Source organism: Corvus cornix, chromosome 2 (genome assembly GCF_000738735.6).
Source record: "Corvus cornix cornix isolate S_Up_H32 chromosome 2, ASM73873v5, whole genome shotgun sequence".
Lineage (NCBI taxonomy): Eukaryota > Metazoa > Chordata > Aves > Passeriformes > Corvidae > Corvus > Corvus cornix.
In genome coordinates, this window is record NC_046333.1 from 93,958,427 (window position 1) to 93,983,076 (window position 24,650).

General features: G+C 38.0%; 1 protein-coding gene across 5 annotated transcripts in view; it reads right to left on the bottom strand.

Annotated features, from left to right (window-relative positions):
• The window catches only part of ZNF236 (zinc finger protein 236), a 77,646-nt gene continuing 52,996 nt past the window's right edge, over positions 1-24,650 (bottom strand). For 2 of the 5 annotated variants that reach the window (XM_039548599.1, XM_039548595.1), the window contains 11 exons: positions 22,738-23,103; positions 20,636-20,781; positions 19,181-19,424; positions 16,992-17,171; positions 16,311-16,463; positions 15,503-15,693; positions 12,379-12,510; positions 10,955-11,152; positions 5,141-5,270; positions 2,166-2,342; positions 1-1,726 (listed from right to left, as the gene is read on the bottom strand). In XM_039548599.1, the coding sequence (XP_039404533.1) occupies positions 1,599-1,726; positions 2,166-2,342; positions 5,141-5,270; positions 10,955-11,152; positions 12,379-12,510; positions 15,503-15,693; positions 16,311-16,463; positions 16,992-17,171; positions 19,181-19,424; positions 20,636-20,781; positions 22,738-23,103 (2,045 nt within the window). In that variant the 3' untranslated portion in view covers positions 1-1,598. Of the gene's footprint in view, positions 1,727-2,165; positions 2,343-5,140; positions 5,271-6,214; positions 6,300-10,659; positions 10,846-10,954; positions 11,153-12,378; positions 12,511-15,502; positions 15,694-16,310; positions 16,464-16,991; positions 17,172-19,180; positions 19,425-20,635; positions 20,782-22,737; positions 23,104-24,650 lie in introns of those variants that run through there. The other 3 variants (XM_039548594.1, XM_039548598.1, XM_039548597.1) reach the window with 3 other exon arrangements.

Below are 24,650 nucleotides of genomic sequence, written 5' to 3' on the forward strand. Positions count from 1 at the left end.
GAATTTGGAAAAAAGTAATATTATTTAGCATGTTTTTGAATTAAATATTCCACATAACAAAAGTGTTATTTTCATGTCACCAACTATATTATTTACATACATATGCTGAACAGTTAACAAAAGAATTAAGAGATGCCCTATCAAAACCAACAGCAATGTCTTGCTTCAGCAATCTGAAATAACTAGTTTTTATCATAGACAGAGTATAGACAATATTTACAGAAAAGAGCTTTTTGGATCTGAGAACAATTATCTTTTAGAAAGTAAGTTAAAGTCCAGGTCTGTACTATTGTACAACATATCCACCACTGATCTAGAAGTACTTGTGGCAACCGAACAGATGAACTTCTTGCAACTGGGATTAGTATTTACAAAAATACTGATCAGCCACACAGAGGCTCATAAACTTTAAATATATATATACATATATAAGCACACATATATATATCTATATATATGTAACATATAAATAAAATTCAAAAGAACAAGGCAAAAATAAGAAAACAGCTTCTGTCTTTGGAATGTCTAAAAGACAACTATGATTTCACTCCAGTGTTTCTTTGCTATGAATATACTCAACAAGTGGCACCTTTGAAAGCAATACTCAGCTAGGCAGTTTTGCTGAAACAATGACTTAAACAACAAATAAATGTAAAATATTTCCAACATCCACAAAGAAAGTAATAAGGAATTTACAGATTCAAAATGATAAATGTTCACAGCACTGGGGAACATTGTATAATATAGGTGACCTAGCGTGCATCTAACTTTCTCACTGCTACCACAAAATTGTACTTGTTTACTTCACAGATTTAGTATATGGCTGTGTTTTCCACAGATAATCGAGATATGTACCTGCTGACCCAGTACAACAAACAACAGCAGAGGCTTTTACTGGAACCATTCGTTGTTTGGATTCTTTTTAAGTCATTATTGCCAAGTCCAAAATCTCAGACTTTTACTGTAAAAACGAACATCTGTCTGCCTCTCTGGTTGGAATGAAAATGAACATGCTCCCTCTCAAGAAAAGCCGTGAGCTCGCAGTATTTTTTTTTTTCAACAAATTCTCAAAATGCACTAAAAAAGAAAGCTTTCAAAAGAAATACAGCCTTTTCTTGTGCCTTGTAAGAAAAAAAAAAAAAAGGCAAAACTCCACTATTTTAACTGCATGCATGCATCAACTGCAACACTTTGTTTCCAATCTCAATTATTTCTTTAAACACATAAAAAAAAAAAGTTGACCAACACTTTCATGATTTTCCTGTGAAGTTATTATTCATCTCCATTAAAAATGGGAATCATTCTATTCTGATATAAAGTTCCAGTTTATTTTTAAATAGATATACTGGCTGTGAATTCAAAGATGAAACTGTATACATTATTACCTGAGTTCATTGATTCACAGACAACTTAGCAGAGATTAAATGATGTTTTCCCAATATTCTTCTACAAGTTTAAAAAAAAGAATTAATCTTTTAGGTAATTTTTGTAAATAATTAAAAAACCTATAATATATTATTCTATTGTTAGTATCTTCAATGCTTGAAGCTTTAAAGTTCAAGTCCCAGAAACATTTTTAACTTTCAAATTTTAAGGTGTCATCGAAAAACATTGCCTATACTTTGCCATTCATTTGAAGATTCTTGTACCACTTCTTCTAAATTCAGAGCACGACTAATGTCTTCCCCTTCTTGTTCTTGGTGACTCGCAGGCTCTTGTACAGGACCTACCAAGGCACAAGAGAAAAAGGCAAGTGAGTATGATTTGATGTATAGTGTAAGAAATATGCAAATATAGCACTTGAGAACAAAGGAAACATGATGGGAACATGGGTATTACACAATTACTTCAGATACTGTAAATGCATTCGACAGTCTTTGAAAAAAGTTTTTTAAAAGTTTAATACAACATACTGTTTTTCTGGAATAATTTTTCAACTCTGTATTTCTGTACACAGAGCTCCACATAAAAAACAAGGAACCATAAACAGCAAAACATCAGTGTTAACCTGATTTTTGGGTTGCATGTGCAACTAACTAGTTCATCAGCTGTGGTCTTTGGCTATTAGTGCTTGATTCCTCAATAACTTAAGGGAAATGCTCTGTGCTCTCCTAACAGAACATATGGATTCCTGCCCTCAGCAGTACTACCGCTATGCCACGTACCAGTGTAACCATGAGCCCGTTTCATATGCAGTTTCATATTGCTTTTCTGTGTAAATCCCATTGCACAGTAATCACATTTATAAGGTCTCTCTCCTGTGTGCCTTTTCATGTGGACTTTAAGAGCACTCTTCTGGTTAAATGCCTTTTCACACAGTGTACACTGAAATGGCCGTTCCCCTTTATAAAGAAGAAAAACATATTAAATTAATTTTTCCCTTCAACATTAAAATACAGTTCAGAATTCAGTAAAAATTAAGACGATCTAGAAATGAAAGAGACATCATTTTCCTTGAGACTTTTTCCAAACAGTGCTATAGCTCCATATTGTCAGCAAAAATCTCAAATTAAATGTCAGAATAGTTACATAAGTACTAAATCATTGATACTATCTTTCCTATCCAATTTCTCATCTAAGTAAGTTATTTAACAGAGGTACAAAAAAAAAATCACCAATCTAACTTTTCTGTACTCAAGGAAATCATCGCCTTTTTACACCATTTAGAGTAAGGCAGATAAAGCAATGTACTAGAATTAACAAAGCTGATGCCTTTAAGAAACTAAAAAGTCAAATATGTTAAAAAAAAAAAGTGTCCTGGTAATTCTACATGGGACTCGTGGCCTCCTATGCCAACAGCAACTGCGAGAATACTACTGTTTCTAACTATAAACACAAAAACATATTAACTTAAAAAATATTTTAAAATTTAAAAATACCTACTTTGCAAAATCCGACTTTTGCTTCAACACTCAACACCACAACCTCTGACATGAACACCAGACACATTGCTGTATGTCATTAAGGACTTCTAAAAGCACTTTCTAAGATATACCTTGTAATTAGTCAGCACACTAAAGCACAAGCAGCAGTAAAAATACTTTTCCAAGTTCTTCCTTGAAGGACCAATACCTCTTATGTCAGTGTTCCCACATGCATGCCAAATCCAACTTCTCAGACAATCAACAGAAGGTCCTTTAAAGCACAGAAATTTTCTTTCTATTTTTGTTAACAACTTTTTCACTAGTTTGAAGAGAAATCTAGATTTCCTCAAATACTTTTATTTCCATTTTTATAGTTCAGTGAAGGTCAACAGCCTTTCTGGTGTAATGGATTACCACATGGTTTTTGGTAGAACTGAAAGCAACTGCTTCCCTCTAACTTCAACATTTCAGCAAACCACTCCTCACTGATAAATCTTAAATAACAAGATATTTAGAGCTATTCAGAGAAATAATGTATTTTCCTTCTGGCCACTGATTCAGTAGATATTACCCATTAGAAATGGTTAAAAATGTTTAATCAAGACAGAAATGACAAACACTTTGTCACAGACAAGGATGGTACCTCTGTGAAAACTAGTCAGTTTAGATTTAGATTAACCTTTCCTATCATAGTTTATGTAAGTGCATCCATCTAAACACTTCTGTGCAGCGCATTTTCACTGTTTTGGTCTTAAGCGATTTCTAAAAGAACATTATCTTCTGAAAGAATTACTGTCATATGGACTGACCTACTGTTGTCTGTCATTGTTGAAACACAAAAATAAATATGAGTTTAGCAAGGTCTGTTACAGCCTAGCACATGAGCACCGTAGTAAAGAGAAATCCAAAAATATCTAAGGATTTAAGGATTTACTGAGTCAATGACAAGTTATTCCAAAGCAGAAATAATTTTTCCTATGATGATGAAGATTTATGAGAAACAGATTAATAAAAGGACTCTGGTCTGTTCTCAGCCTTCCTGAACTGCTCCATGCCTATTACAGTGGGGCAGCAGCATGAAACTAAGCACGGAAAGTGGCAACTGATTGTCTTTCCTGCTTTCTAGATATTTTGCGGAACCCTTAAACTAGGAGACAACTTTTTTAAGAGTCTGTGCTATTTAAGTCAGTTTTGCAAAAAGCAAATTATTGACAGATTCTGAAGAATTTTCATCTCCTTGGATTTTAACTCCCACTTCTCTTTTCCTACCCACGGCAGAACCAGAATGTTCCTTCTTAACACAGTAACCACAAAACAGCTTGATGCTGGGGAAAGAGAAAGCTTTGGCTGACTCACTGAAAGAGAGTTATCCTTTTGTGGGAGTCTTCTTATTCTACAGCACATCCAGTCAAATTCATTGGTCCCCTCCAGCTTAGTAGCAACAGAGGTAACTGTCCCCTGTCCTCTAAGTTTAGCAGTCATGACAGCTCTTTACTGGTAGCAGTGGTAAGGAAAAGAAAGAACTTGTTTCAGAGAACTGACTCCTGTATTTAGAACTCATGTTGTTACGAAGACTGTTCGTCAGGCACAGAAGGTGGCATGGAGGGCAGCTGGGCTATCATCCTATATACAGCTTTCAACTTACAGCAGGGCAGAAGCTGCAACCTGAAAAGCACTTACATCACAGAAAATGAGTGCTCCCTAGGAGAAGCCAGTATAGATTTCTTACAGATTAACTGTTGAAGAAAATAATTAAGTGGAAAAGAACACAACAAATTGAAGGCACTGGCATTAGAAACAAATGACCTGTACAAGCAGCTCAGTGACAATGAAGCACTGCATACAGCAGTCAATATCAGCTGCCAAGCCCGTCCTGTGTTTAACATCACTGAGCATACCCACTCATTTGCACATTCTTCTATATGCTTGAGGATGACCACATCCAGTGTCTTTACATCACTTCAAACAATGTTTTAAAGTATGCTTTTATTAAACTGTTTCAAAGCCTGACAAACTTCTAGATAAAAGCTCATGCATTCACATTATCACTGCAGTACTGCCAGTCCCAAAATACAGATCAACTTAGTGAAGCACACGAGTTTTCAAGTTTGCTGTTCCTCCTTTTAATTTCCAAACACGTAAGAAATTGACTTGATATTTTAAGCTTAAATTGAGATTTAAATGCAATTAGCTGAAAGCATAAGCAAGGATTCAAAACATAACAGCCAGATATTCACAAGAAAACCTTGTAAGATAAAAATAATTTCTGGTGTCACCTGTGTGGATGCGACTGTGTCTCTCCAGCTGACTCGGCTTAGCGAAAGCTTTTTCACAAGTATCACACTTAAACACTCTAGGCTTCTGGGAACTCAGTGAGGGTCCACCCTGATGGGTTTGCATGTGTTCCTAAGCCAGTATAGGGAAAAAAAAAAAATCAGACCATTTAAAAAGACTTCAGTACTTAACATAAAAATATATTCACACCTTGAAGACAAAAGCAGAGGATTTTAGTCATCAGCAGACAAGCTGGAAGAAAATGGAAGCCTGCATTTGTTTTTTTCTTTTAATTGAGAGATTATTTTTGTGTATCAACTCTCTCTAAGGCTGAACCATTGGTATCTTTACACTTCTGAAAAACTCCATCAATAACTGTATGTCTTTCTTTTTTGGCATACATTAGTCCCTTCACTAATTATCTGAAGCATAATAAAATACAAAAAACCAAACCAGAGTTCTTTAAGTGCTTTGTTAATCTACAAAGAGGTATTTTGACAACTGTGCATTGTAAGCTAATGTAAGATTTTTTCCCCCTCTCCTCTACAGTATCCCATCTCCCTCCTGGTCTATGTAGGTATTTCTCAACATCTGAATTGTAACACACTGTAAAACTGTACAGGCCTCAAAGAGGCAACTATCACAATATACACACACACAGCTGCACGACGTCAAGATGCAAACAGAACCACTTCACAATGGACTCTTAATTGAAAAAAACACCAGAAAATAAAAACACTAAGGTTCTTACAGGTAAAATAGCAGTATGCTTTATCTTTGTGAAGAAGCATCAATAACAGCTGTTTTTAATGTATTGATGCTGGGCCCAGAAGTTTTGCAAACTTAGAAGAGTATCTTATGTTATCTATAAATTTTTTCATTTTATTTATCAATGCCAAGATAAAATTCAAGTTACAAAAGAAAATAAATAAAAATATATATAACTACAAAAATCTAATCAAGAACTGTCTGTGAAACAGTACTGTAAATACTTGTCCACTTTCTAAACTGTGTGTGGATATTCTTTCCTAGTCTATTTCATTACAGACTAAACTATTAATTAGTCTTTACTATACCTAAACAATAAGCCTTCTTGATGTCTATGAAGTCCTATTCCTCACTCCACGAACTGAAGCAAACTTTGTCTGCAGTTTGTTTACACTGGAAAATCAGCGAGACAGTTACATGGAAGAATATTATTATTACAGTAATAATAATAATAATATAGTATTATAGGGAAATAATATAAGGTCTTCTTAGAAAAATCAGATATCTATAAACCCCAGCTTAGGTGAAAATAAACAAAATCTTTTGGTTTTATCTTGTTCATTACCCCCTCAAGCATTGAAACGGTGGAAGCACACTATGCCCTACTCCAGAAAAATGATCTGAAACCAGTTGCTTCTTTCTTCCACCACAAAACTCACACAAAAAACCAAACAAAACCAAACCTCCAAATCCCAACAGCCCACCACCCCACTTTCCACTTGAAAGCAAAGATATCATCCAGATAGCCCTGTAAAACTTTCTGTCAACTTTCTCTGAAGAAACAGTTTGTGATGCAATTTTGTTCCACTGACCTGTGCATCTCTTATATTTTTCCTGTAAAATAAATATACTTTTGAAAATACTTCATGGAAATGCAACATTCTGAAGTGCAATCATCTCTTTATAATTCAGTATTTTACTGATTGTTCATGTGATGTTTCACAACTTTATTTGTGTAATTCTTTTATTCTTCAGAGAGTAATTATTTTGGGGCACCAAACAAGCATTATCTAATCAGAAAATAAGATCAGGAAACTTTCTTTGAAATGACTCGTGCATTGGTATGTCACTCTTATACCCCACCTCTCCTCAAACATTAATTGTAACCACCTCTGAAAGCGTGGCAATAAAAAGTTTGTTTCATTCCACTGTTTTAATAAGATGATAAGGCCTTTTTCCTTTCATCTTGGAATCATGTCTGTGCCTTATTTACTATCAACAGTCAGCTTGCAGATAGTTCCACTACATACTGATATGAAATTGGACAGTTCAGTCACTGTGCACATCTTAAGATTCTCATCTCTGAAGCTGTAAAATAGGACAGTAACCCACATCAGAAGGGGAACCGAAGTCACTGGACTGAAAAGTCTTGATACTGGGGGGTAAGGTGGGTGGTGGACATGTTTGTACATGATCTCTAAAGAGGATTTTCTTGTGGATAATTGTGAATCTGCTGGTACTGATATCTTTGGAAAAAACACATACATAGTTAAGTACTGGCATCTAAACATTGATACCCTTGATACCCTTACCTCTTACTGGGTTTTTCTGAAAAGCATGAAGTTTGGCAGAGCCCTTAATATTTCTGGTGATCTCCAGAATTCCATCAGTATAAAATGAAGACCATGAGTAACAGATCACTAAACCCTTCCCAAAATCCTAAGCCAAACCCCATGGTTTCATTTATCTTTGTTGAATTTGCTGTTAAAGGCTGCTCACAGCTGATGCTACTATGAACACCTTGATAAAGAGTCTGATAAGGGGTGGAATTTGTTTTAGTACATGCTGGTCCTGTGGTAAATGAAACTGTCCTTTAAGACCTTTAAGATCAAAGCCAACCATTAACCAGCACTGACAAGTCTACCACTAAACTATGTCTGCTAACTGTCCATAGTGCCACATCTACACATCTTCTAAATACCATCAGAGTTGGTGACTCAACAACTTCCCTGTACAGCCTGTGCCAGCACTTGACAAGCCTTTCAGTGAAGAAATTTTCCCTAACATTCAATCTAAACCCCCCCTAACACAATTGAGGTAATTTCCTCTTGTCCTATTGCTCATTACCCAGCAGAAGAAGCCAATCCCCACCTGACCACAACCTCCTCACAGGGAGTTGTAGAGTGATAAGTGACACCCCCAGCCTCCTTTTCTCCAGGCTAAACAACCCCAACTTCGCTCCTCCTAAGACTTGTGTTCCACACCTTTCACCAGCTCCATTGGCTTTCTCTGGACACACTCTATAACCTCAATGTCCTTCTTGAAGTGAGGGCCCAAAACCGAACACAGGATTTGAGGTGCGGCCTTGCCAGTGTTAAGTACAGAGGGACAGTACTGCCCTGCTCCTGCTGGCCACACTATTCCTGCTACTATTCCCCATTGGCCTCCTTGGCCACCTGGACACACTCTGGCTCATGTTCAGCCACTGCCAGTCAGCACCCCAGGTCCTTTTCCACTGGCAGCTTTCCAGGCACTCTGCCCCCAGCCTGTAGGGCTGCCTGGGGTTGTTGTGACCCAAGGACAGGACCCAGCACTTGACCTTGTTGAACCTCACACAGTTGGCCTCAGCCCACTGATCCAGCCTGTCCAGATCCCTCTGCTGAGCCTTCCTGCCCTCCAGCAGATCAACACTCCTGCCCAACTTGGTGTTGTCTGCAAAGTGACAGAGTGCACTCGATCCTCTTGTCCAGATCATTGATAATGATATTAAATAGACCCAGCCCCAGTACTGAGCCCTGGGGAACACCACTTGTGACTGGCCAGCAGCTGGATGTAATTCCATTCACCACCACTCTGAGCCTGGACATACAGCCAATTTTTTCCTAGCAAACAGTGAACCTGTCCAAGCCATGGGAAGTCAGTTTCTCCAGGAGTATGCTGTGGGTAATAGTGTCAAAGGCTTCGCTGATGTCCAGGTAGACAACATGCACAGCCTTTCCCTCCTCCACTGAGCGAGTCACTTTGTCACAGGAAATCACATTACTCAAGCAGGGCCTGCTTTTCATAAACCCATGCTGGCTGTGCCTGATCTCCTGGCTGTCCTGCATGTGCCACATTATGGCACTCAAGATGGGCTGCTCCATAACCTTTCCTGGCATTGAGATAAGGCTGAAAGGCCTATAGTTTCCCAGATCCTTCTTCCAGCCCTTGGGGATGGGCATCACAAGTGCTAAGATCCAGTCAACTGGGACCTCCCTGGTTAGCCAGCACTGATCATCATAAATGATTGGAAGTGGCTTGGCAAGCTCTTCTGACAGGTCCCTTGGTACCCTTGGGTGGATTCCATCCAGTCTTATAGATGACTTGTGCATGTCTAAGTGGAGTAGCAGCTCCCTGACCACTTCCCCTACCTCCAGCAAGATGGCTACAGTGCTGCACGCACCAGTACAGGGACATTTCAAATGTGCTCCAGTGTAGTCAGCACACTGGGGTGGAGCCCAAAGGATGTCGCTGGCACATGAACCCTCAAACACTGGCATGCTGCCCTCAAGCTTATCTCCAGCAAGTCTGGTTTTATCCCTTTCTCCCTACAAATCTAGTTTAGATGATCTCTTTCAATGAGCCCTGCTAGGTCCTCAGCAAAGATCTTTTTCCCCCTTTGAGACAAGTGTAGCCCAACTGCAGCAGGCCAATTGTGTAGACCAATCCATGACTAAAAACCCCAAAATTCTGCTGGTGATGTCAGTCTCAAGATAGTTACTGATCTGCTGGCTCTTCCTGCCTCCTCCTACATCATTCTCTGCAACTGCAAGGATAGAGAAGAAGATTACTTGTGCTTCTGATCCCTTAACAAGTTGTCCCAAGGCCCTGAAGTCTCTTGTGCCTGACCTTGAACTTCTTATTACAACTTCAATCGCCTCCTTCCTGAAAAATCAGTTACGGATAATAATCCAAGGGACATACGAGGGTAAGAAGATACCTTGTCATATATTTAACCTCACCCCAGGACATAATAGAAATCAAGTTTTAATTATGGAAAAAAAAAAGTAACACCAGCCAGTTCTAAGAAAATAAATTGGAGAGACTGATATTTGGAGTTTGTTATCATTATTTAAGGAAAACAATGATCGAGACTCTTTTGGTTTTTTTCCTGGGAAATTTCTTCTAAGTCAGAGGTTAAGAGTTTCACAACAACACGTTTTATGATAGTTTCCAATAGTCTAGTTGACAGACATGATCACTCCAAGGGGGTGAACTTCACAAAGAGAGTGTTATTTCCTTAAAATATTATATCGAAGGGAAGGGGAATCTATTGAAGAGCTCTCCTAAAAGCTAATATAAAGATAATACAAATGAATATAAATACATTCCTTTTGGCTCCAAAAACTTCTTGCTATAAATTCTGGGAAGCTGGCAAAATTCTGGGCAACTTACATGTTTCATCTTTTCTTAAAGCTCTTCTTCAAATTACTTCCTTTAAGTATCTCTCAGAGGTAAGATACCAGCGTGAACAAAGCACTTGTCTAGTACAGCCCAATATTACTAACGGGAACATTCTATAATCCAATTAAGAACTTAGGTACACCACTAATCTTTTTTACAAGACTTGGAAGTATTAGGTTGTTCATAATCTAGAGAAAACAGACAAAATATCACTAGACAACAGCAATAATATAAGGACTTCTTAAAACAAACGCTTCCTCTATCACTTGTACTCACACAACAGAGCATCTACAAATGAAATGGTAAAACGGTAAAGCAGGTAGCTTCCTGAGATACCAAAAGATTATCTGAAAATCAGGATTAGCACTGATGATACTCATATGCAAACAAAGTAAATGAAATCCTTTCTTGACACTACTACTTGCATGACAGGCATTAACATTTTTCATTCTGTAGGCAATACGCATTAAAATCCTCTCCATGCTCCAGAAGAGAGTTCTCTATCTGTGCATACATTATCCCTTAGACTCCCTCTCTCAGATGCACACCTCTCACACTGTAAAGGGAAAGCAAAGACAAAGAGCTAATAGGTACCTTTTGTTAATATCACAGAAAGTCCAAAACAAAAGGAGTTATGAGAACAATCAACTGTTATTACCAAATACCTTGAGATGTGTTGCCCGCTTAAAGGCCTTATTGCAGATGTGGCAAACGTGTATTCGCTCCTTGCCATGAACCTCTTTGCAGTGGTGCGTCAGCATGGTGACGGAATAAAAGGTTTGGCTACACTCAAAACACTGGTGCCCACGAGTTTCTTTTTCTGCTTGACTGCTTTTAGTCACATTAGGGGAAACTTCTGTCACCTATAACAATTTACAAATACACTATCAGATTAATTTCATACACGCATCCACATTGGTTTATTTTTCAAAATCTACCTCAACATGACAAATTTTTGGACAGCATCTTCAAGCAACTTACAGACACAAAAGAAGTCAGTTATATGTAAATATAAACTTCTATTTCACTGCTCTAAAGAATGACACATATATGAATTTTAAGAAAACAACATTAATTAACTATGATCAAATTGACTTAATCATAAATAGAATGTGTGTGTATCTGTATTTTTCTACATTCAGTTTTATGCTCCTGAACATCTCAGATGATCCTCAATTTCCCATCAAACAAAATTCAAAGCCAAAAGCATTTCAGACAGAAAAAAATTATCTTTGATTTTGTAGAGGAGAAGAATATTTTCTATTTGTTTAACTTCTTTACTGAGGATTCTGTTTTCATAAGGAAGTAAAGCTCTACCTCCAGAAGTACTGAAACACAATGAAAAATTGATAGAATTGGATGGTTGTGTGCTGTATTATTGTTTTGTTTTAATTAGTGAAAACTGCTTGGAAAAACTACTTTCTTCAGATAATTTAACACCAAATTCCTTCAACTTTATAGATACAGAAGAATCCTAACTACAGTAACACAGGAAGCAACAAATGAAGTCAACATCTACCTCTCCCGTTTCTCCTATTTTAGAGTTTGCCTTATCAGGCTGGTTGAAAACATCCATTTTCCTTCAACAAAACAAGTCTGAACCACTTTTTCTAGTATCAAAGCCGTACAATGTATGCAGAAGTTTCTATTGTGATTCAAAGGCATAAGAAGCTGAAAAGACTACGTTGCACCATCACTGAAACAACTTAGATACAGAAAGAGAATGGGAAAAGTGTACCAATAGGTGCTATTTTTTTCCCACAGCTCCAAAATTTATCTGTTTTTATTATCTAACTACCAATTTACTTGGAAATTTTTGGAGCAGTCTTTATCTGATTTGTAGAAGGAAACATCTTATTTATTACATTTCTTTTTTTGTGTGAATATGTATATATATATGAAAGTGGTTTTTAACTCAAAACTTAAAACAGCATCTGGGTGACTAGGAAGTCACAGAGAACCTCTTCTCAATACTCTTGTTTGGGATTGATATCAGCCCTCATCATTCAGAATAAAAAGGAATTATTCCAGTGTTTTGATTAAATAGAAGTCCTTTACCACAAAAGAGACAGAAATGTATGGTACCTACCTGATATGTTATTTCATCAGAATTTGCAGGTGCTGAATGGGGTGCATGGCTCACCAGTATGACTTGCTGTGATCCTGATCCACTTTGGCTAGCAAGACTGGAATCTGTGAGTATAGCAGGGAACTGCTGACCCTGTCAGAGAGGGGAGCAAAAAAAAAAAAAAAAAGAGTAACCATACTTAAAAAGCTCTATTTAAACAGCTAACTGCAGTCATGTTTCACACCTCAAAAGAACTTTTATTTTTCCTTTAGAAATAAGCATTTCAGAATCCTATCTACACAAATGCAACTGTTTTCCTTCCTTTTCTCCTTTGTAGCAGGTTCGGTTTGTAACCGGGCGGAAACACCAATTTAGTGTAGTGGTTTGGTCCAAAATACTCATTACTGTTTATCTTCTGTGAGATAAGAATTAGGAGAAATGCAAAGCAGGCACCAAACTAGAATGAATATAAAGAAGTTTATTAACAGACCTAAAAGAAGAAGAAAAAAAATTATACCACCTTCAGAACTCTTCTCCCCCTACCTTCCTCCCTTCTCCCACTGACAATGTAAAAAGACAACCCTTAAGATGTTCAGTCTGTTTACCACTTCCATAATAACCTTGTTCAGTCCATTTAGAAAGAAGAGTCTGTCTTGCTCATGCTATGAACACATTATCACAACGAGACAGCCGCCCACTTCTAAATAACTTTGTTCAGTCTATTTAGGAAGAGGAGTCTCTCTGCTCGCATGTGAGTCCCTTCCCCCGACTTGCAGCTTTTCCCACAACTGCTTTCAAGGGTCCACTCTTGAAGGTTTTTGGGGTACAATTTTAAGGTTGAGCTGTTCAGAAACAAAAGTTCTCTTCACCCATCTCTGGGAGCATTTCATCTCTAAGAACAGAGGCCCTTCTCCTTCCCTGAGCAAAGGGCCTTCCTCAGCTTCATCTTTAGGACTATCTCTGGGAGCATCTCTAGGAACTGAGGTTTTCTCCTTTCCCGTGTGGAGCAGAAGTCCTCATCGCTTCCATTTCTCCCTGCCAAACTTCTCATGAAATTACAGCTGCGTCAGCATCTGCCTATCTCAGCGCAGGTGCTTTTGCTTACGAGTTGAACACTCCACCCCCCATATCTTCATGGAATTACAACGGGATACTCTGATATATCATAGCTTCACAACAGACTTTCAGCTTTAAGCATCTCCTCTTTCTCTTCCCTCAGGTTTTCAGCTCTTCACAGCAATAAAAGGGTTAATCTCACCTCGGCCTTGCAGCTTTGCAGCTGGAATGTTGAATTTTTCTTATCGAAGTGGAGGGGGGGAGAGCCCGAGCCGCTCCGGCTGCCCACGGCAAGGCAGTGGGGGAGGGGTTCCATGGCTGGAACAGGTCCATCGACTCCAGGATGGCCGTGGCCCGGCCCGGCCTGGCCCAAGCAGGGACTGGCCAGGCCCACTGGCCCCCACACGGGGCCCGCAGCCACCTGTGCCAGCGCCGGAAACGAGAGAGAGCTGGGGGGAGTTTGTCTATTCTTAAATGTGGATCACAGAGGCGGTCACAACTTTAAGTGGCTTAGAGAATTGTCCATATTCAAACTGGCCACTGATAGGCTCTGTCAGGTCATGGGGGAAGCTGTAAGCACTCCTTTGCGAGAACATCACTTCTGAGACTATGCTAGCTAACCCATGACATCCTTTAAATTTAAATCCAACAATTTAAGGGTAACAACAGCTGGAAGTTTGTAAGAGTAGATTCAGTTCTGATTAATTTTTACCAGCCTTGCGTGAAATGCTGAGTATTTCAGCCTTCCCTTGCCTTTTTTTAACCCCTGTATTCTGCTCTCCTGCATGGCCTTCCAACAGTATCTTCTTTTATTTAAATATCTTAATTAAACATACTTCCAAACCCCATGAAATCATGATACAAAATCACTACTTAGGATATATGATTACTAATATCTTACTACTTCTATTTCTACACTACTTTTAATGACTTTTCAATTTCCCTGGGAAACACAGTTTATTTACATACCACCTGTCTATTCACCATGAGTTCCTGTGTTTGTATAGCTATTATTACTATTATTATACAATGTTTAGATTTTATTTATGCTTGTCTTAACAGAAGGCACAGGATCTTATCAATAAACAGCAACACTGCCAAATGTAATCACTTAAATTATTACAAAGTCTGAAATGAAACCATGTTCTGCTTTGTTACTCTGTGATACCAGAAATCACAAACATATCATAAGAATTATTGAAGAAATCATTTCTTCCGTTCCCCAAAGCAAAACTGCAGAGGGAAGCATATAACTTTGCTTCACCAGTTTTAATCACACCACAAGCAAGATAAATAGTATTTAATTTATATATATTTACACACCTAAACTCAGGTCAAAAAGTAAACAAAAATCCATCTAAGCCTAGTTAAGCCAAGAAAATAGAAGAAACAGCCCAAGTTTTCAGATGTAAAATCTACATTGAAATGTCAGCCACACAATCCTAAATTTTCACTTTGTAGTGTTTTAATATTATTTTTTTATCTCCCACTCTGTAGATTCTATTTGCCAATATGTCTTTGGCTCTTCACGACACACCACCACAAAATTCTTAAATTACAATATAAATGAAACTAATAGTAAGGTTACTGGGGAGATGATAGTCCATAAAGCACCAATTTTATAAAATTTCTTATCATGCCACCTGTTATTAAACATAGTCAATTAAATTCTCTCCTGTTACTTGCTGTCAAAACAACTGTTGCAACTCCTCTTCAACTCTCAAGTTGACAAGTAGGAAAAAAAAATTACCCCATGAAATAATATATTTCGGAGTACTAAGTTGTACTACTGAATAGTGATGATGAAATACATAGTTCAACACTAAAAACTCCTCTCAAACACTGTTTGAAACAGTAGAACCTATCTGTTAATTTAAAAAAAACCCTGCAAAATTTATCTGCCCTTCTGTTTAAATAATTAATGTTTCTACATGCCGTACACACATGGTTGGCAGAGACAAGGAAAATTAACTAAATTTTCAAATACTGTGTATTTACAGGACAAAATTATTTTCTAAGCAAAATCTCCAATTCCTGCCCGGTAAGACGGAAAGATCAATTTATCTGTCAGTTCAGAAAAGCATCTTACCTGTGAAGTGATATTAAGTGTAACTGCATCAAGACCACCTGACAACATTCCCTGAGTGTCAGCAAGAGTCAAAGTGACACTACCATCCCCTCCAACTCCTGATGAAGACATTACCAAATTCTGTGCAGAAACTGCAGACTGAGATATAGGTGTTGCTGGAGGAAGGTTTGTTCCACCTGTTGTGTTAAGTTCTAGAATATATGCAAAATGGTAAAAATTATCTGTTACATACATAAACTCTAAACTGCAAACTTATTTTAAGTGAACTTAGTAATTTCTGTTTCTCATTGCTAGGACTTTATATTTTGGAATCAACAAAATTGGTTAAACAGCTAATCAAGCATCTAAAATTGTCAGTCAAATGATAAAATTAGAAAAATGGCATTTAAATATAGCTTCATGAACACAGTATTGCATGCACAGGTGGTCATGTGCGTATACAAACATATATAGGTAGAAATTAATATACATACTTAAAATCTCAAATCAGTACTAGAGCAAATTTGATATTTTATCACTTCTGCAGCAAAGGCACCAGATTTTGTCATCCTCAAGTTTACACATATAGTTCTTCAGTACTCCTGTAACTGCCTAAAAGTACTAATTTAAGATATGTCTTCTTATTTTCATTTTTCTTACTGTGTGGAATAAAGTTCATTTAAACTGACATAACAATTTAAAGCTTGTGAGAAAACACAAAATACTTGAAGTTCCTGAATCATGATGTGCAAGATTATACCATTTCATTCTAATATTTATTTTTAAAATAAAATATTATTTTCAATTAGAAATATCATTGTATGCATACCTGGAGCATTTAGTGAAGGGCCCTGAGAAAGAAGCTGGTCGTTGCTTATAGTTAATGTAGCATCTGTAGTCTGACTACTGATGGTTGGTGCTGTCAGCCTTAAGCCAGTATTCAGATCAGTGCTTCCAGAATTATGCTGAATAAGATCTTGGCCTGAATAGAAGTAAGTCCTATTGTAACTGGAATAGTCTCAACATTATTCTGCTACCGTTCTTACAACTATAAACAATAGATCATAAAATAACAAAAGCAGAAAATACAACCAAAAGACAGAATTAATTTCTACACATACAGATTTTTATGCAGAGGTTTGACAAGTTTTTAATACAGATGTGATTATGCAAATCCAGATACAAACATGTACAGAAATACATGAGATTAGTAATATTTAGACAAATATGGATCTCACTTATCTAGATTCAAAGCACCAACTTGATCAATCTATAAACATCCAGCTGTTAACTGAGGCTATAAATAAAACAGTGAACCAATCTAACATGTTCTCAAAGCAAATGTGTTTGGTTTTCAAATGTGGATTTGAGGAGTGTCTTTTAAAGTTCATAAATATACAAGAAGTACACCATGGGAAAACTGTGGACTGTGAAAATCCTTGTATGCTACTGCACAGGTACGTCATGAAATACAGATCTGGTATCATTAAAGATTTTTAAAAACACAAACCAGATATTGTAAGAGTGATTTCTTGAGGACTTCCTGATGACGTCGCAGTAGCAGAACCCGAAGCATGAGCTAGAACTTGACTCAAACTGGAATTATTTATGGTTAGCATTATCTCATGTTGTCCATTTGTAGATGACACCATACCCTGTGAAGTCATGACTTGAGTAATGTCTTGTGCACCTAAATGTAAGTGGTCGAACAAAAAAAATTCCATTAATATCCTTTGGTGGAATTTTTGACATTAACTTTTTAAAGCAAGTTATACATTATTTTCTGAACTACTATAATCAGTGCAGCCAAGGGGAGATGCTAGAACTTGCAGTCTAAAATGCAAACTTTTTTCACATCCAATTTATTCCTCTGCAGTTAAAATTTTCAGAACTCATATATTTTGCTCAAGACTATGGAAGTTCTTAAGTGTTTCCACTATATAGAATCATAGAATGGCCTGGGTTACAAGGGACCCTAAAGATCACATAGTTCCAACTCCCCAACTTCCACTATATCAAGCTGCTCAAAGCCCCATTCAACCTGGTCTTGAGCACTTCCAGGGATGAGGCATCCACAGCTTCTATGGGCAACCTGTCCCAGTGCCTCACCACCTTCACCTTCAAAAGAATCTCATCCTAATAGCTAATCTAAACCTACTCTCTAATTCACCTTCTGAAAAAATTTGTATTAAGATAGGGTAACACAAAGCTGTAAAATTTGCTGAAGATGCTTGTAGTGCTTTGGTCCAAGATACTCATTACTGTTTATCTTCTGTGAGGTAAGAATTAGGAGAAATGCAAAGCAGGCACCAAACTTGAATGAATATAAAGAAGTTTATTAATAGACCTAAAAGAGGAAAAAAAAAATTATACCACCTTCAGAACTCTCCTCCTCCCCCCACCTTCCTCCCTTCTCCCACTGACAATGTAAAAGGCAACCCTTAAGATGTTCAGTCTGTTTATCACTTCCATAATAACCTTGTTCAGTCCATTTAGAAAGAGAAGTCTCTTCTTGCTTGTGCTATGAACACATTATCACAACGAACAGCCGCCCACTTCCAAATATTGTTCAGTCCATTTAGGAAGAGGTCTCTCTGCTCACATGTGAGTCCCTTCCCCCAACTTGCAGCTTTTCCCACAGTTGCTTTCGAGGGTCCACTCTTGAAGTTTTTTGGGGTACAATTTTAAGGTTGAGCTGTTCAGAAACAAAAGTTCTCTTTACCCATCTCTGGGAGCATTTCATCTCTAAGAACAGAGGCCCTTCTCCTTCCCTGGGAGCAAAGGGTCTTCTTCAGCTTCATCTTTAGGACTATCTCTGGGAGTATCTCTAGGAACTGAGGTTTCTCCTTTCCCATATGGAGCCAAAGTCCTCATCTGGTCCATCTCTCCCTGTCCAAACTTCTCATGAAATTACAGCTGCGTCAGCATCTGCCTATCTCAGCGCAGGTGCATTTGCTTACGAGTTGAACACTCCACCCCCCATATCTTCATGAAATTATAACGGGTACTCTGATATATCATAGTCCATCACCACCATAGCTTCACAACAGACTTTCAGCTTTAAGCATCTCCTCTCTCTCTTCCCTCAGGTTTTCAGCTCTTCACAGCACTAAAAGGGTTAATCTCACCTCGGCCTTGCAGCTGGAATGTGTCTTACCACTGTTGGTCACATGACCTCTGCTGGACAGTGGTGCCGATTTCCCTGAGATCTTGGCTGCAGTGGGGGGGGGAAGCCGAGCCGATCCGGCTGCCCGGGGGGTTCCGTGGGTGGAACAGGGCCCATCGGCTTCAGGATGGCCGTGGCCCGGCCCTGCCTGGCCCCCCACACGGGCCCCGCAGCCACCTGTCCCAGCACCAGAAACGAGAGAGAGCTGGGGGGGGGGGGGGAGTTTGTCTATTCTTAAGTGTGGATCACAGAGGCGGTCACAACTTTAAGTGGCTTAAAGAATTGTCCATATTCAAACTGGCCACTGATAGGTTCTGTCAGGTCATACAGAAAGCTGTAGAAGAACATCACTTCCTAGACTTAGCTTGCCAACCTATGACAATGCTCAAGCAAGAACTGCAAATTTATTTTATTACAATGAAGTGTTTGGTGAGAGCAGGGGGAGGCAGAGGGGTAACATTTTCTCACTGTGGGTAATACCCTAAGTAAAATTAAGAAATTGAAAGCACAATAAAACTACTGACAGTGCTTACCATTAGCGCTGGTTGTCAGCACAGACTCCTGCTCAGACAGGGACCCTATTGCCATGCTAGCAGATGATGTTACTGTGGGCTGCAAAGACAAGCCTGATATGGGCTGAATAACCACATTAGCTGGCACTGCATTTTCTGTTGCCTGGAGGGAGGGATTCTGTGGAGCCATGGTGGGATCTCCAGTCAGCTGCTGAGTAAGTAAATTACTCTGCTGTAATGTCTGCTGTAGGATACTTGGATCGATCTGAAAAACAAGTTTTCTGCAATCAATCTGAAGTTAATAAAATGGGTTAAATGCATGTTCTTAACATAAGTTCAGAATACATATTTATTGCATATAGAGAATATATGATACTGAACATACATAATTAACCATTTAAAATTTTAATTTAATTTGTATGTGTCTCTATATAGCCAGTCTCTAAAGTGACTATGTAACCAGTCTATTCAGATTCACCTTCTCTCCCTTCCCTCAGCAAAATGTTTGGGAAATCATGATCAGTTACATATCAGCATGCCTGGCCCCAGGTAAACACATGGCTGGTCTTCTGTACTGTCTTATTAGTGCATGTAATGCCTATCACTGTCTCCATGCTTTTGAAAGAGAAATAGCATGGAGCAGAGAGAAGACTGATACCAGAAAGTAATTATTTTTTCAGCTTCTAGGGGTCATTAAGGTCTCACTTCACAAGCCAATAGCTGTTCTCTGTACTTAAAAGATAAGACATTTTACACTTCAGAGGTGTTTAGCAGTTGAGAAAAACAAAATTTTCCTTCCTTTTATGCTTAAAACTCCTTGAGCAGAGGGACTATGAGCAACTCAATGCAACTCTGCAGATGTCCCGTCCCTGACCTTGGGGTTGTACCTGGTGACCTCCAGAGGTCTCCTCCAACATCAGAAATTCTGTGCAACTGATCAAACACAACCAATTTCAAGAAAATCATGGTTTCACACATCTCAAATACTTCTAAATGCAATCATCTCACCTCTTCCTGTCATTCCTTTTACAAGATTAGTGGGAATTTAAATTGTGAATTCCAACTATTAAAAGCTTGCAAAGTAACAGTGTCTTATGTTTAGAAAAGCACATTCTGTGCAATAATTTGGGTTTGTTTTGGGGGGGGTAAAAACCTTTTGAGTGGGAACCTAAAGTACTTTTGAAATGTAAAGACAAAATGCAGTTAAAAGAAAAAAATACATATTTTAAAGCAGTATGTTGAAATCCCAGAGAGGTAAAACAAACTGAGAAAAATGAAAATGAAAGAAACCAAACAAGCAAAATATCCCACTGTGCAGCTATTTTTTAAGTCTTCTAACATTGTACAACTGATACAATATGTTATTGCTCACTCAAGGAACTCTTCCAGAATTATTCAAGCTCCTTAAACTTTCTTCAGCCTCCAAACTGACTTTATAGAATTAAAAGCAGTTACTAAAAACAGTGAGCAACTTACCTGTAACGTTATGTTGTTAATACCAGTGGCATCTATTCCAGAAATCTGAACATTTTGTCCAACCAGATTAGCAGCCAGTTGTAACTGTATTCCTTCAAGAGTGGCCAAGCTACCATCTGTCAAGGACACAGTTAAGTCACCTCCAGCTACCAAAGAAAACAGTTATATTGTAATGTTTTTATTTACCATTACTGACTACCTCTTTCAGTGTGCTTATTTTTATAAATTAAATCAATACAAAAGCTATGTACACACACATTTATTTATGACAAGAAAAATAATTTGAAGTAGACGACTGCCTGTTTTAAATCTTCATAAATCCCATGTGATTTAAGGATTGCTATTTAGGCACTAGCTAGCAGCTTACAAAACAAGAATCCTTCCAGAGTAGCATTAAGAAATCTGGAAAAATTTGGTTTAGATTTCCTTGGAAAGTGTGCTGCACCTAAACAAAGCAGCACACACACAGGATATTTACATTCTGACTCTGAACATACACATGAAAGTTACTGCCACATTTTGCACAGCACAGACATGGTTCGGTATCAAAGTGCCAGAGTTCATCCTCCATACTTATATGGATGAAAATAAAGGTACATTAGCAACTGCAATCTGGAAGTCTTTAAAACTTGAAAAGGTTCTAATTTCCATAGTGGAGAATAGACCATCTCTACAAAAGGTCTTGAGAGAATATAAGGAAAAAGTCATTTTGTGTTTGATGTACCTTCTTCTCCAAACACCTTGTGTGTGATCAACCAGTTTCCTTTGGTTGATACTTCAAAAACACCTACCCTTCCCTCTTCCGAAGATTTTAGTACAATAAATCTGGTTCACAATGCACCCAAAAATTACCTGCCCTGGGCAAAACCCACATTAGTAGTCTCAGTTTAAGAAGGCCTCTTTCTAGGACATCTGAACATACTAAAACCACTCCTCCTTATTATGTTCAAAAATCCAAGCAAACATCAATCGATTTTTCATCACAAGTTTATCACTAACTGTGCCTGTCAAATAAGATCAGTATCTTCTGAACACCAACAATTTGCTCGTTTTGGACAACAGCTTAGGTCAAATGAGATAAGCTAGAATGGCTACAGTTAAAAATGAGACTGATACAATACTCTGAATTTGTGGGCATACCTGCAAGATCATAGACATGTACTGAAAAAAATGCCAAAGCAGCACAGAAATATAAGTCACACTTTCAGAAATGACAGACAGCCCAAGACTCACAATTTAAGTGGCACATTTAATAATACCAAGGCACATTGCCAGAGACCTGAACACTATTCTGCTCTTAAAATCATCCCTGTCCCAAGTTTACCTGAGCACTTACACAAACATTGGGTCAGTGAGCACTTATACAAAAAATACCTGAAAAAAAATTAGAAATTAGCAAGGATCATTCTCAAAAGGTAACTTTCTTGCAACACGAAGCATGTTGGGTATTCTCTGAGAGCTGGTCTCAAGGAATGGCCTGTGGAACATTTATTGTGCTAACGCAGCTGTAGTCACTGCCAAGGGGTGAGACTTATATCCTCAGCACTTAATTATCTAACATACTTGCCTACACTACTGGTTTTTTGTATTGCTAGAGTTTTTGTGTTTTGTTTTGAGGTTGCAGGTCTTTTAGCTGTTTTTCTTTTGGTGTCGGGGGGGGGCGGTGTTTCTTTTTATTTTGGACAAGTAACTCCACATGTACAGCAGAGGATATGCACTTAAAAGACACACTTCATTATTCACATAAATAACCACTGTAGACAAACAAAGCCAACTGTTTTGCTTCTTTTCTTTTTTAAAAAAACCCAGAAAGTATTACCACAAAGAATACAAGTACTCCAGCTATTTGTTATCTGCATTTTCCTCCTCTCTGCAGTACAACACCACAGCAGAACTGAAGAGACTTTTTTGGTGAACTGCATTCTTAAATAAGTAAATTTCTATTCATGTCACCACTGTGCATCAAACCATAAATTCAGTACAACTCTTACCTGTTTGGCAAGAAGCGTTTGGTAAAACTTTCTGAACTCTTAGAGAAAGCAAATTTCAGAATTCGATCTCCACACCACCACCACCACTACCGCCACGCCATCCATCTTTACCTGACACTGAAGCAGGCAGGATAGCCTGGCCCACAAGTCCTTGTTGAAGTAAATTTTGATCAAACTGACTCGTCAAAACAGAGTTATTCATGATGAAAACATTAGGGTCTGTTGAGGATGAATTAAGGAGACTGACTGGTTGTAGTCCCTCAGTTGAAGTCCGGGCAACAGGCTTCCTAATTTTCTTTGTATCTGGTTTATAATGACACTGTATGTGGGTTTTTCTGCGCCCCGAAGTACGAAACCGCAAATCACAGTGTGGGCATTTGAAGGGCTTTGCTCCTGTATGCAGGCGCATGTGGACTTTTAGACTGCCTTTTGTAGAAAAAGAATTACTGCACACGTGACAACAGAAGAGCTTCTGGCCTAGAAGAGTTTCAAAACCAGAAAGATAAGTGATTAAACCTCTAAAGACTGACAGGACTAAATCATCCGTTTAACAAAACCCATAACAGATTCTAAACTAATTTGAACAGAATACATTTGAAATAATTGGATTTTATCACTTGGCTGCTTTTCAAATGAATTAAAGTTCTCAATGAAGTGCATATCAACTTTTTTCTGTTACTAAAACTCAATATGCTTTTAAAGCTTTCATGCAGAATCTTATTTGGTCACCTTCATGCCTCTGTCCTCCTCCTCATCTCATCTTCCTGACTAATCCAGTTGTTTCAACTACACAGCTCATAAACTGAAGAATTAAAGGTTTTATATCAACCTCTTCAGCATTTGGCTCCTACTTACTTAGCCACTCATTTCCTTTTTTAATTCCAGCAGCTTTATTCCTCTGTTTCAATGCTGCCTCAATTAACCAGTATTAACGGATTACAAGTAGGAAATTATTAAAATTAAGTGAGATAACATTCTAAAACAAAGTATCAACCCCTCAGAGTAATCCAGAAGTACAGAAATCTGGTCTATACATACACAGTCCTTTTAGTCTCTCCTTTCAGAGTGCATAACATCTGAAAAATATCCATGGTCTCAAATGGAATTTTTAATCTACTACATGTAACAGCAAACTACAGAGTTTATTTCTTTAACCATATGCACAGCTGTACAATTCACAAAAAGCATAATGAAAATATCTGGCAGAAAACATGCCACTGCAGCTGAAAACCCACCATAACTCCTGAAATTCCCAGGCCTTTAAGCACAATATTGCTTCCTAGCTAAACAAGGGAAAGAAACCAATGCATTTGGTAAAGAAATCACAAGAACAGTATATGCCTATGATTCCTGCTATTGGGTTCTAGTTTCCATTTACACAGAAGAATCTCTCATCAAAGTCCTGAATTACAATTCAACCTACTTCAAATTACAAAACCCTGGCACACTGTTGTCACTTCTTGTTCAACAAAACTAAGTAAACCTCTGACAATAATGGAGAAGCAAGAACCCAGTAACATGAACTAGTAAGACAGTGGGAATCTGGGCTGCAGCAAAGTCATCTACCACGTTGAGAGTACCATAAAAGAAGCCATCTAGCAGTCTTTCCCACTAAATAAAAAATCCCCGCCCATTGGGAGAAAAGGGGGTAGAAAAACAAGAGAGAGAGGAAGACAAAAGAAAATAAGCAGGATGGAACAAACGAAACATTTGAAGCCCTGTTATTTAAATATGGAATGAGATTATGACCTGACTCTTGGGCCATTTGTGTAAATACTAGGAATCTGAATAGGAAGATGGTTGAACTATGTTTTCAGTTGTTTAGTAGTTTTTACTTAGTGTGCACAAGGGAAACTTGGAGGAAAGACAATCACAAATTCAGATGAAAAATCGTCGAGGAATGGCAAACACTAAATTGGCACTGCTTCCAAATACAGCAAAAATTAAATGTGTTTTATGCCATGCTACTGGCTACACAACTAACATGTTAAGAAGAACTGTTACATAATCAGGAAACTGGAAAA